This window comes from Teleopsis dalmanni, chromosome X (genome assembly GCF_002237135.1).
Source record: "Teleopsis dalmanni isolate 2A chromosome X, ASM223713v2, whole genome shotgun sequence".
In the NCBI taxonomy this organism is placed as follows: Eukaryota; Metazoa; Arthropoda; class Insecta; order Diptera; family Diopsidae; genus Teleopsis; species Teleopsis dalmanni.
This window is the reverse complement of record NC_051848.1, coordinates 38,220,496-38,235,280: the sequence shown is the minus strand read 5'-3', so window position 1 is coordinate 38,235,280 and position 14,785 is coordinate 38,220,496. Positions and strand designations below refer to the sequence as shown.

The 14,785-nt window shown below is 27.3% G+C and overlaps 1 protein-coding gene across 4 annotated transcripts; it reads right to left on the bottom strand.

The window, feature by feature from the left end:
* Positions 1 to 325: 325 nt before the first annotated feature.
* Positions 326 to 13,299, bottom strand: LOC119687720 (protein piwi). Of its 4 annotated transcripts, none has more exons than XM_038102143.1 (9): positions 13,217 to 13,299; positions 9,936 to 10,457; positions 4,413 to 5,087; positions 4,010 to 4,330; positions 3,792 to 3,940; positions 3,383 to 3,583; positions 3,125 to 3,316; positions 2,926 to 3,036; positions 326 to 1,610 (listed from the first exon to the last, which is right to left on the bottom strand). In XM_038102143.1, exons 2-9 carry the CDS (start codon positions 10,449 to 10,451, stop codon positions 722 to 724), a joined length of 3,054 nt encoding a protein of 1,017 aa, XP_037958071.1. In that variant the 5' UTR covers positions 10,452 to 10,457; positions 13,217 to 13,299; the 3' UTR covers positions 326 to 721. The 4 variants fall into 4 exon arrangements, with proteins under 4 accessions (XP_037958071.1, XP_037958069.1, XP_037958068.1 ...); XM_038102141.1 differs by having other exon boundaries at positions 13,134 to 13,223; XM_038102140.1 differs by lacking the exon at positions 13,217 to 13,299 and adding an exon at positions 10,540 to 10,655.
* Positions 13,300 to 14,785: the final 1,486 nt, after the last annotated feature.

Genomic DNA, 14,785 nt, shown 5'->3' with positions numbered 1-14,785 from the left:
TCTTTTTGTAGATAAGAATTTTAATTTTGATTTTAATATTATTCGCTTTAATGATAGTTCAAAATTAGTCAAATAAGTTTTTTTTTTAAAATATATATGTATTTATACATAAATATACTGATTACATATAAGTATATATGCACAAGTTTAAGTTTATTTATATATATATATTAAATTCATATATATATATTTTAAATTTATATATATTTATATATATTAAATTTATATACATATATATATTAAATTTATATATATATATATATAATATTAAATTTATTTATATATATATATTTTAAATTCATATCTATATATATTAACTTTAAAGTTAAAAACGAGAAAAAACAGTTATGAAAAATGATGTTCTGCTTTTCTTAAGGTAATATTTTATGTGAAATAAGAAAAATTTATTCACATATACATTCCTAATTTTTAAAAATCATGTTTTCTTTATAACATTGAAAATGCCAATGCTTTCTTGTTTAACTACTTTTTTTGCTCATTTTCGTACTGTTAGCTAGCACTTTGATCTTTGCTTATTTGACTATGAATATATAAACTAACTTAAGCATTAAATGCTTGTATGGGTGCGATAAAGAGGTTTTCTACGTAATTGGCATTACCAATGTATGCCTTCATTGTAATTTTGTTGGGACATTTCAAATAATTATAAATATAAAAAAAAATGAAAAAAATGGCTTAAACTTTTTAAAAATCTTAATGTTTACAAATAGTATAAACGTTTTTCAAGTACACAATGGGGTGTACTTAGTAAACAATGTGAAACAAGCGTTGCTAACTTTTTGGCGTACTGGCATACAGCTGGAACTCGAGTTGTACCTGACCAATTATAATACAAATGACATGCTTTGTATGTCAGCAATTGTATTTGATCTGGTGATAAGCGTATATTGCTAAAAATGACGTTATAAGCGGTAGGCGAAACGGTACCCTGACGTACACACTGCGACACTATATAAAAGTCATACCGTTCTGGCATTGTAACAACATCGTCAACAACTGTACCAGGTGGCGGATTTTTACCTTGAGCAAAGAATCGTGTATTTGAAGTCTTTGTGACAACTATGAATGAAAACATTAACCCCTTATCGGACCCAACAGCTTTGTATTGTTCATTGAGTCTAGCAACTAGTTCTTTGACTTCAAAATCAACTACCTGTTCCAGCTGACCGTCACTAACACCATCTCGATAAAATATAATACGCTTTGGTAGTGCTTGATGTTCTAGACGATATTGGTGTAACGCTTTAACCATCATAGTCCATAAAATGGGAGCCGAATTATCGTGTGCACTCATTTCAGCTACTGTACTATAAAATGTAGAATTTATTTTCATATCCATTGTAGCAACTAGTGCACCAAATTTTTTTGAACGATCTCTTGTACTTTTTACTGCATCAAAACCTACAATCATCAAACCACTAAGAGGTATTTCAACCATCCACGGTGTATATCCAAGCTTAGCATTTATTTGTATAGCAACTTTCGTAGCAATGCTCATAAGTCCACGTTGATTACCTGCTACCTTTTGTGTTATTACCTGCATTGGTATAGCACGGTCCAGACAACATTTTTTTTTCAATGTAATGTATCTGCAAACATAAAAAACATATTGAATTTTTTTTATTTATAAAAATATTATACATTGGTACACAGAGCACAAAAAAGAATGTGTAATTCATATTTTATGTAAACGTTTGACTATAATAAAACAACCATTAGCTAAGTGAATATCACGTTTGCTCATAATCCATCAATATTAACAACGCGCTGATGATTTTGAACGTTATTGAGATTTTATTCCATAAATAAAATATAGCTTCAGTACTACATTGCTGAGACGAAAGATTTTATCTACACCGTAAAATTTATCTACACCGTGTTCTTATTTTTGAAATATAAGTAAAAAAAAAATAATTCAAGTTGTATGCAGATGACCTGTTCACTGCGATCGATTTAGTTAAGTAAGCAAATACTACAAAGGTCTTAACAAACATTCCTTAGATACTGCTAAAAGACTTTATCTATAAACAAGTATCTTTTTAGGTTCGTTTCAAAGTAAACACAACTAACTCAATAGTGACATTGACATAGTCAAGCGCATAAAACTTTAGCGCCTTCGCTGGCTTGATCATTTTGTGAAATGGAAGAAAATGTTCTGGCTAAAAAGGTGTTTGAAAACCGGGGTATGTTCGTATCTTCAGTAGAAGGCACACGATATTACCAATTGGAGACAGCCAGTCACTTATCGGGCTGATTGGAGGAAGCTACTAGACGCTGCAAAGGACGATTCACGTTTGTAATGGCGAATTAAGTATGTTAGTCACTTAATAGTGATGTATGCACTATCTTTATCTCTACGTTAAGCATTCTTAGTAAATATAATAAATTAATGCAAAAAAGTTTATTACTAATTGTCTTAAACGTGAACTGTATGCATTTTTAACTTTTTTAAAAACAATAATTTAATTAACACCTACAAAAATACTGTAAGTGTAAGTTTAGTTTAAAACTATAGTTTAGAGGATTTACAAAAATAAAAAAATAAAAATAAATAAAATAAAAATAAATAAAATAAATAAAATAAAAAAATAAAAATAAATAAAATTAAAAAATAAAAAAAATAAAATAAAAATAAAAAAAATAAAATAAAAATAAAAAAAAATAAATAAAATAAAATAAAAATAAATAAAATAAAAATGACTAAAATAAAAATAAATAAAATAAAAATAAATAAAATAAAAATGACTAAAATAAAAATAAATAAAATATAAATAAATAAAATATAAATAAATAAAATATAAATAAATAAAATATAAATAAATAAAATATAAATAAATAAAATATAAATAAATAAAATAAAAATAAATAAAATAAAAATAAATAAATAAAGGCAGCGTTATCTACCTTTCAGCGTTATTATTTGGCACCAAGCACATGATTAACTGTGGATCACCACGAGCTGCTTCCTCTAAAGCACTAATGTAGGAATATGTACGATCGTCACCAATTGCCATTCTGTAATATACCATATGTTTTTTATTTATATATTTGCTTTTTTATATTTATTAAAATATAATCAATAGTACAGCACAATTCTACTTACTCTCTGGGACGAGAAATTTGAAATTTCAAACCATTTGCAGCACGCAAAAGAGCTTCAGTAAAGTTACGCATATCACGTGATTGACGACCCATATAAACGAAAGCCCAACGGTCAAGTCCACGTGATGGTGAAGTTAACATATGACTGCTACGAAAATGACGATTCCAATCGGCATCATCACCTGCAGGAACTCTGTTTGCAATAATTTATAAAAAATTAATATCTTTTTAATTTAGAATTTTCTTCAATAATATTTACTTTTGATTACTAAAAACGATTTTTTGAGGTTCCAAAACGCGGCCTGTAACTTCAACCAGTGAATCGCCAAGTTTTAAATTCCATTCATTGAATATTTTACTGCAATTTTGCGATGATTTTAAACGACGATTAAATGCCATTAATCGATCTATACGACGATCTGGATTCATACGAGTATATTCGGCAAGTGTACGCATAAGACTGAATATAAAAAAAAATAATAAAATTAATGATTTAGTATTCAAAGTCTCTAAGGTCTAAAAAATCTCTAAGGTCTAAGTAAATAAATCACTACTGCCTAACATTTTACAACTGTGTTGGTAATGTGATGGTAATGTGATAATGCATACTTTCTTTTACAACAGAAGTCAATTAGAATTACTTAATATATGGAAGTTCTTATACTTACTTGAAATTGGAACGCATTTCTTCATTGAGTCCAGTCGCACGACACAATTCTGGTATAAGTGTTATTATTTCATTAGTTTTACTTAAATTCTTTTTGCCCTTTGTGAGTAACAATGGTTGGCGTTCATCGCGTATATGAATATTGTATTTCTGATGGTGGTAAAATTCAATTTTAATTAAATAAGCCATTTATAAAAAATAAATTAAAAAGTACTTTACCCGAGAGTAATACTCGATAAATGTTATTTCTGCATCTTTATAAAGAAATGTGCCTTTTGGAGTTAAATTGAAATCAATGTCATTAACAGTATAGGTTTGATTGTTATAATCTGTCAAAACTGTTGTACCAATGACCTGACGACGAAACTCTTCTTGATAATTTTTATTATTTGACATACATCTACGCAAAATATCATACAAAGTTTCTGTACGCATGGCTTTGTGAGCAATTTCGGCGCGTAGAAGAATACCACGTTCGTGTTGACGTATGGCTGTCTCATAACCAGGCCATAATTGGAGATTAAATTCCTTGATGTTTATCTAAAAATAAAAAGTTTAAAAGAATATTTTTTTATAATCTCTTACACATATACATATAATAAATAGATCAGTTTTAGCTTACCTTTGCAAGAGCATCATAAAAATTACGTCCAACTAATTGTAAATTAAGTGTTCCCATTGCTCGTCGCAATATTAAATTTAATATATGTAAGGCTTGATATTCCGTCATCTGTAACACACCAACATATCGAATAGTTATAGTATACTTTCGTTCATCTTTCGCATCCACTTCATATTTCGTCTCGTTTTCAGTTATTTTCTTATTAGAAAATAAATGAAGGCCATCGTACAAATATCCACCAAGTACACTAGAAATGATTGATAAAACACCACTACGTATACGGCGAACTTCAATTTCTGGATCTATATATACAATATGCTGATAAATACACCAATCTGCTTTTGTATCACAAACAAAATAATTTGTTTGCAGTCTAATTGTTCTCCCTGAAGAACCAAGTTTCGAATCCAATTCTTTAGGACGTGTATTAACAGCATCGAAACGTAAACGAGTACGCCGATTTCCTCTCTCTTCTCTTTCCACTTTAGGTTTACCATCACCTTTTGTGATTTCACGGGCATCATCAATTCCTTTAGATTTACCCTCGCTATCCAGTTTTACTGGCTTACATTTTGCTGATCCTTGACTTGTGGTTGCAACATCATCCTCTGCAGAACGACGTTCTTTCTTTAACGAATCGGCAGAGTAATCATCCCGTTTTGCTTGTTTAGAACGCTGTAAAATATTATAAATATTGTAAGTATTATAAATATTGTAAGTATTATAAATATTGTAAACCTTATAAATGTTATAAATCGTGTAAATGTTATAAACCTAGCAAATGTTATAAGTCTTATAAATGTTATGAGTCGTATAAATATTATAAATCTTGTAAATGTTGTCTTATAAACATTATAAATCTTATAAATATTGTAAATTTTGTTTTACGTAAACAAAGATTAATATCTCATAATAAATTTAATAAACATTATAGCAGAAAACTAGCAAAAAAGTGTGTTTCGATTTTATTGAAACTTAAGAAATCTTCATTTAGTGATATAATAAAATAATTGTTAAAAACAACGCTTCCGATGAAAACTGTAAAACTATAAAATTTTATTACTATTTTTAAAATGATGTTAAGTTGGTACATTATAAGATTTGTGGCAGAAATGTTAGCTGATGTAAAAATATTTCTTCACGAATTTATAGGAGAAGTTCTCCAATAGATAACTTGTTCTCTTCCACATATAAAAACTGCAAAATAATGTTTCGCATGTAGTGTTGATATTTATCGCTTTAATACAACCACAACATAGGTTCTATGTATGCCTACGTTTTGTGCTGCCCTGTGAATTAGCGTCGTCTTCTCTAGACCTCTAGATCACCAATATTTTTTAGCTTATGGCTGAAGCAAAAATTAAGATAAAATAAAAAGCACGAAAAGCACAATTACTATATATAGATTGAACCGAAATCAGTTTGCCATGGACACAAATAAAAACCCTAAAGCAATATATATATATATCTTACTGATATTGTAAAGAACCCAGCAATTTGACTTAATCTATATGTGAATCAATCAACAGCTGAATATCCCAACTATATATAGATCTGAACGTATTAACTTTGTTCTTATATATCGTAGAACTAAAGATATTGAAGAACTTTCAGAAATTCATATCGTTTATTTATCTTTGAATTGATGATGGATCTTAGTTCGGCATATCTTCTTGTGGGTCGTGAGGTGGACTTGAGGTTTGTTAGGGCGGCGTTGGACACCGTAACAACTTTTGTGAAAAATTTTAGGGCTCTGTCCTTGATATATTTTTTCATTAAGTCGATCATTAGATCTTTGTGTATGTCTGTTGTTCTAAAATACCATGAAATCTTAAATAGTCTTTTTAAAGCCAGATTTTGTGCTATCTGTAATTGCTTTATGGCAGTATTTGAGGCTTTTCTGTATGTAACACATCCGTACAGTAGTGCTGACCTAATTAATTGAGTATATAGTAACTTTCTATTTTTAAGTTTCAAGTGATTATTATTAAACAACGGCTTTAGAAAATGTAGAATTTTAGAGCAGCTATTCCGTTTGCATTTCATATGTTCATACCGATTGAGCCGCTAAACAATATATTATATATATATTATATACACATTTATTATTGAAATTAAAGACATAACTATCTATATATACTGAAATTTCACTAACTATCATTATAAGTAAAAACGAAAATTCGATTTCAATTATTTTATTTTTTGATAATTATAAAATATACATAGATGGTTGATTGCAAGATTTGCAATATATGCATCCATAAAAAACCTGTATAACAAATATCATCTCTCTAGTTATAAATGGAATTATTTTAAGTTGTTATTGCTGTAACCCGCTGTGACCTGATTGTGAAGTTCTTTTGGGAGGTGTGAAACAGTACTTGGTCGTCGCTGGCTACGAGTAGGTCCGGGACATAGACCCCTGCCGTTCTTGAAAGTAGTTATTTTAAGTTTTTCTGTTCGCTTGATTTAAATTGAATATAATAAAAGGGTATGCCACATTTAGCATTAACTCTTTATGTCTAACCGGTGAGAGAACTTGGTAATTATAAAGTATTGGTAAAAATTTTATAGTCGGTATAAATAGTATTTTTTTTTACAATAAAATTATAAACGGGTGACAAAGTAAACAAATAAATTAAAGCAAATGTTCCATAACTACATTATCTCTTGAAATGGAGTCTCATACATAAAGTGAGTTAACAACACCAAAACCGCTTATATGAAGTCATTAAAGTCAATGCCTCGTTCGCATTAATGCAGAAAAAAGAAATTTTTGATGACTACATTATCTCCAGAGATGAAACTGTACTATAGTCTTATACAAAGTGTAATTTACCACTGGTAGAGACTATTCGAAATATTTGAAATTATTGGTCTATGCGAATTATTGAAGCAAATATTCGTTGACTACATTATCTCCAGAAATGTAGCTGTATGAAGGTCTGATACATAGTGTGAGTTACCATTGGAAGCAGTTATTTAAAGTTATATGTCTATGCGGAGAAGTCTACAACGATTTCTATCTTGAAAGTTGACATTGAGTGTACAATTCGTGGGATGTAATCTTATATATTTCAAAAAGGTTGGGAACAATTGAAGATCGAATTTGTAGTTTCCTCTCCAAGACGTTTACGTAATGGTTTATTGAATAAAATAATTTTTTGTCATTTTAGCTATACAAATATACAATAAATCAGTTAAATACTTGACGCATTTGCTCAAACTATATTTACTTCCATCCATTTTTGAATATCGATATCAGCATTTCTCAATAGACAATAAGTACAATATAATTATGACTGATATTCAAATATGAACTACGGTAAACTATTTGAATTCGCAAGTGTTTTGTATCTAAAATTTTTGGCATTTTAACAAAAATATAAAAATGAAACAAAATAAAATGCTGAGATTGCAAAAAGTCAGTCTCAAATTTGTGCTCGAGCATTGACCAGGCAAATAAGCAAGATAGCACTCAATTCACATTGCAGACATATCCACAAATTGCTTACAAAAATTTAGTGGATACATAAAAAATTTGTTTAGCAATTATTTCCTGAAAGACTGACTTCGGTTTACGATAAGCAGCACATTTTTTTTTACAATATACCACAGTGTGACCCTCATAAATTTCAATTGTGTTCATAAAAAAGGGCTGGGATCGTTGGTTAAATATGTTTTGCTTATGTAAACAATGGTTTTGGGTTTTCACACTTTGAAGAAATACATTAGGAAATTCTTACAATATGCTCAGTTTGTTTACATTATGTCTTTAAAACGATCATTGTGTTATGATGAAAGAAGTCAAAAAATAAAAACTGAATTAAATAATAAATAACTGTTCAATACTTGTGATATATAACTATTACAGCGATGACTGTAAAGTGGTTCTCATAAGCTAAAGATCTTTATTCTCACCATGCAATGTTATTTGAGAACTTAATTATTTATGTCATAAACTTTTTAAAAGTATTACTGTTTATTTTATCTTTGTTTATTAATGTATGTCCCTACAAATTATATATATATATATAAGCCATATATAGACCTAATACTATTTGATTTCCAAGCATTACTATTTTTTTTACCTTTTATTTATTATTGTCTGTTATTTATTCCTAACAAAAAAAGAGATATAACAGTTTTTTCGACGATTTGCAATAATAAAACCAAAAAAAAATTCCATTGCGTGTTGGTAGACAAGTAAACTATAAGCAAGTTCCATACATTAACTCAAAATTGAGAAATTTCGAGTTGTGCCTATTTTAAAGAGGGTGTGCGATATATATACAGCAAGCGATATATATACAGTCAAACTCTCATTACTCAAAGTACCATTGTGCAAGGAAAAGCTTCGACTTATGGAAACTTCGAGTTAGAGAATTTATTTATTTATTTTAATTTTGGAATAAACTAGAATTACATTTTGAGATATTTATTTATTTGCAATCAAATAAAATATTCAGAAATTAGGGTTTGGGAGTTTAATTTTTTTCTTATATTCAGTAAAAAGAGATTCCACTTTATTCATACTCTTATAGTGATCATCAATTGTAACATCATTCATTTGCAAATATAAATTCAGAATTTTGAATGAGTTTTCCACTTCATTCTTGGAAGGCTAATGAACAATTACATCCACCGAACCCTCATCATCATTTTCCGTTGCGCTTAGAATTGGATCCAGTAATTTAGAGCTATATACCCCTCAATAATATCGTCATCTGTTGGAAAGCTTGATGTACAAATTTCATTGTCAAGCTCAATATAATCGTTAAGAGTAGCATTGGAAGTTATTTCATTTACTTTAAACCACGCTGCCAGCAACGTGAAACAAGATAAGAAAGAAAAAATTAAATATTCGGTTTGGAAAAAGGGACTTCCCCTAACACTTAAATGGATTCATACTTGAAACAAAAATTCGACTTATAGAATGCACTTTCCCCATATTCCTATTAGCAATATTTTTATTTCAGTTATAAAGAAATTCGAGTTATAGAAGTTCGAGTGATAGAAGTTCGAGTTATGGAAATAGAATTGTATGTAATTTGCTCACTAAAACCCTGTTGCACTCTCTTTTATTCGAGTTATAGAAAATTCCAATTATAGAAGTTTGAGTTATGGAAGTTTGACTGTATTTAAATGTAAACAATAGAAAGCACGATTGTAAACATAAAAAAATACTATTATAACAAAGAGTGGTTATATAAACCCAATACAACCACTCTTTGAGACTTTACAAACACTTGTTAAAAATTATTTATACACTAAATGTCTCGAAAGACTGGATACACACATAAAAACTGTTCAGAATTAAAATATGATATAACAAATAGGCGTTATGACAAAAGATTGTACGTTATTTTTTCCTAATAGCAACAATACAAAGCAACAGACGTTGCTTTTAATAAATATAATAAAATGCACAATAAAATCAGTCTCATATGTAAACAATATCATATATGAAATATTTTCATGGAATATAAGTATTAAAAATTGATAAATAATGCATATACATACCGGTTCTTCATAAGATAAGTCAGGCTCCCGTGGACGGCGACCACCACCAGACAAACTCTCACCTTGGCGATAATCAGGTTCGCGTGGACGCCGATTATTGCCAGACGAGCTATCAGAACGATTGTCACCCTGACGTGAATCTGGTTCACGCGCACGCCGGCTAGCAGAGCTATCTTGGTAACGAGATTCCGGCTCTCGTGGGCGACGATCTATATCGAAAGGATTATGGGGCTCACGTGGTCGTCGACTTTCGCGACTATCACGACTATCTCCCGATCCACCAGTTGCATACATATCATATGGCTGTCCTGCCGCATAATGTGAATCAGATTCGCGCGGACGACGACTCCCGCCAACTTCTCTATCATAACGTGAATCTGGCTCTCTTGGACGCCGGTCTGAACCGGAATCTTCACCTAAATAGCGTCCGGGTAAACGACGACCACGGCTATTAGTTTCGTCATAAGGATCTTCTTCAGAAGTACGACGATGTTCGCGATAGCGATCATCAGACATTTTTAACTATAGAAATAAAATATAATTCAGAAATTTTCAAAACTGTAAATTATTTCATTAAACATATAATAATTAATAAAACACGCACACATATATTACTAATCAAAAAATACGTATATAATCAACATACGCCACTTATAATTTTTTGGAAATTTTATTTCATGCGAAATGCACCGAAAAAACAACACAACATACAAACTCAGCGAATTCTAAAGCGACACTGACAAAGTAAAATAAAACAAAAAGCAAATAAGTGCACATAATGCTGCCACCTTCTGAATATTAAAAATATAAAACGCATTATGTATTGCGTTTTGTTCGATCATCAAGTTTTAGCGTAAAAAACAAATGAAAATAATAGAGAAAATAGAAAAAATAGAGAAAAAAAAATAGAAAATAACTCACACACTGTCAGCAAATACATCGTAAATAATTTTTTTTTTTTGAGACTGCAAGTACTAAGATTCGAAAAAATTTATATAATAATAGATAATGTAATACATAAAAATAAATTTACATAATAATACATAATATTATATATAAAAATAAATTATTTAAATAAATAATCAAATAAATAGTTTATCAAATAATTTAATAAATAAATGAAGAAATAATTTAATAAATTATTAAATAAAGAATTTATTATATTATTAAATAAAAAATTTATTATATTATTAAATAAAAAATTTAATATATTATTAAATAAAAATTTTAATGTGTTATTAAATAAAAAATTTAATATATTATTAAATAAAAAATTTAATAAGTTATTATATAAATAATTAAATAAGCTTTGAATTATTACTGGACTTACGTCGTTAAAATTATAAAAATGTTTTTTTTTTTTAAATAAAAAATTACAATAATTAATTTATGTTAAATATTAATGTATATTTTAATTTTTATAAAACATAATTTATATTACAAATATGTAACAATTTATCATAAATAATTTAATATATTATTAATTAAATAATTTATAAAATAAATAAATAAATTTAATAAATAAATAATTTATTAAATAAATTATTATATTAATCATTAAGTTTTTTAATAAATAAATACATTATTTAATATATAAATAAATTATTTAATAAATAAACTATTAAATAAATATATATTAAATAAATATATTAATAAATTACTTAAGCTAAATAAAATAAATTTATTTAATAAACAAAAAAATTCATTTAACAAAATAATAAATTCATTTAGTAAATAAATATAATGATTAGTGCATAAATAAATTTATTTAAAATATGAATAATTTCATTTAATATATTAAAAATACATTTAATTGATTGATTTAATTCATTTAATATATAAATAGATTCATTTCTATTCTAATAATTTTAATAAACAATTAGATTTTAATAAATAAATAAATTTATTTACTAATTAAATAATACTAATTAAATTAATTACAAATAATTAATTAAAATTAATAATTGGTTTCATATTTACCAATAATGAATTTTATTTATTTTCTAACAATATAATTTTTGTGTACCCAAAAACTTACAGATCGAATGACAAACAATACATATTGCGTACATAAATTAAATATGTATGTCTATTTATTAAATTTTTTTTTTGCGGCCCTATGTTCCTTCTAGGAGTTAAAGAAATTTATACATATATATATATATATATATATATTTTGCTATGCAGTTGTATATAGAGAGAAACTCATTCCCGTCTCTCCGAAATCGTTTTCGATCTTTTACCTTTGTTATAATATGGCTCACAGATACCGGAAATTTAAGTTTTTCTATATATACAACTGCATAGCAACAAAAAATATTTACCGACTTCTGTTAAATATCGTATTGATTTACGAACTGCTTACAGAAATCGCATACATAAATTCCATTCAGAATTTATTTTCTCTCTCTTTCTCTCTTATTTATTTATATTTTAATTTCTACATGTTATACCAATCCTAATTTTTTGAAGTAAACTTAATCTTTAGATTTAAGCAATTTTTTATTTTAAAAGTAAAAAGCCTTTGCAAGTCCTGTACTTTTTTATACCCTAGATATAATTTTGTTATAACTTATTTATGTTATAAGTAAATATATTAATTAAATCATGCCTTGGAAGTCTACATAAGACTTTATTGATAATTTTTGGTAATTATTAGTTTTTTTTCATTTCATGCTTAGCACTTCTACAATATATTATAGAATAAACGTATATAAAATAAAGTAAAACTGAACTAAGAAAAGGAGCCGATGAAAAATTTCTAATTGAGGACAGAAGGTAGGTACAAAGCAATTGAACGTATTTTTGTGTTTTTTCCCTAACTGCTTGGTAATTCCAACTTTTTTTTTGAGAAAAAAAATTTAAGGAAATATAAACCGAAAACATACATACATATGTATGTACAGTTCCTACAATTAAGCAAAACTTCACAATCATACAGAAGGTTGACGACAAAACTGCAGATATAAAAAATAATGCCTACATACTCTTTCCCTACATATAAATTGTTGTAGTTTTTAATACACATTAGTGAATATCTTAAATAATTCATATTGATAGTTTATCTATTTATAATTTCATTAATAGAAAACAAATCATGAAAGTTATCACAGAGAACTCCAAGCAAAACCAAAGCAAAATTAGAAAAAAAAACTAAAATGGTTCCCATAACGGTAAACCAATTAGCCTTTAACATACCTTTCACGTTTTTAAATTCTTGCAATTAAAATAATCACGATTTTAGACAAGTTATTATCCAAAATAACTTTTACAAGACTTACGTTTCAATTTATTAACACAAACTTAAAAAAAAAAATCAAAACGCGCGCTACTTCTTCACAGACCCGCTGAACTTGCAATAAAGACCGAATAATAAGTACTAATGGAAATTCAAAATAAACAACATTGCCACACATTTTTAAAAAATTAAAATGTCTTCAAGGATACATTAGTAAACAATAACATACACAGGTACCACACCTCATGTCTAAAATCGTTTAATTTTGGGCATATAAAAAAGTAAGATATATAAAAATGACTGATAATGATAATAACGATAAAAATTATTGTAAGTAATTTTTTATTTATTTTAAATTGTTTATATATTTTTTGTTTTAATGAAATATATTTATATTTATATTAAAATATTTTAATATAAATATATCTGTGTATATTATATTAATTTTCTTTTTTCAATATTATATACATATATCATATATAAGCTTTAATAAAAATAAACATTAAATTCACAATTAGTAGTTTAAGTAGTGGTAATAAGGCTATTAAGCATATATATTAACTGATTTCATAATATATAATATGGCGATGTGCGAGTTGGAGTAAATTGAGGTAAAGTAAATTGAAATTTCCTAGGGATTTTTTGCGCTGCACTTATGTAAATATATGTTTATTTATATATTGCACTTATATATTATTTTTGGTTAAAAGTTTTCAAATTTATTTATTTATATATTAAACATCTTTTAAAATTAATTAATACCTATTTAACCTAATTTTTCTCTAATTTACCTTACTCGAAATTCTGGTAAATACCAATATTTGTTGTCATACCGATATAATTTACTATTTTCCTCAATTTAGGATTTAGCATGCTTTATTTATTTTGAAATTTGAATTTACATTACCTAAATTTAATCGAACTCGAACACATGGCCATTATATGTATTGGAATCTTTTTATTTACAACTTTTTATTTTGTATACTCAGTTCCCCAAGTCGATAATAAAGTAAAGTAAGTCTGCGGTTGCATTGCATGCAAATTTTGTCTTGTCTGTTCGTACGAAAAAATGAAATGTATGTAAACATATGCGAGTGGTTAATGTTGCTAAGAACTATTCGCGTGACGTGTTATCTCTCTCGTGCGAAAATTTGATTAAACAAAATATTTTGTTTGAAATTCATTTGGTCGTGCAAAATCGAAAGTGCAAATTAAGAGGTGTGTGTTGTTTACAAATTTTCAAATTTGAAATTATAAATTCAAATCTAATAAGGGAAATATATTTGAAAACAGTTTTAGGAAATGGATTGGAATTCGCTAAAAGATCTGGCAAAATTTCTGTTTTTATGCCTTGATGAATAAAAATCATGCTCCCATATTCTTGTTTTGTTGTTTGAAATTAATGAAATTAATGCATTTTGTTTTCAAAACAGATCTGTCAGTTCGCAAGCAATGCAACTGCAACATGTGATGTATTCGCACGAAAAAACATATGTACGAACACGCAATACAAAATTCGAATGCAATGTAACCGCAGCATAAAAGAAGTAATTTTTAGTGTTTATAAAAAACAATAAAACTGAATTTAGAACAAAATGTTTTTAAAAACATT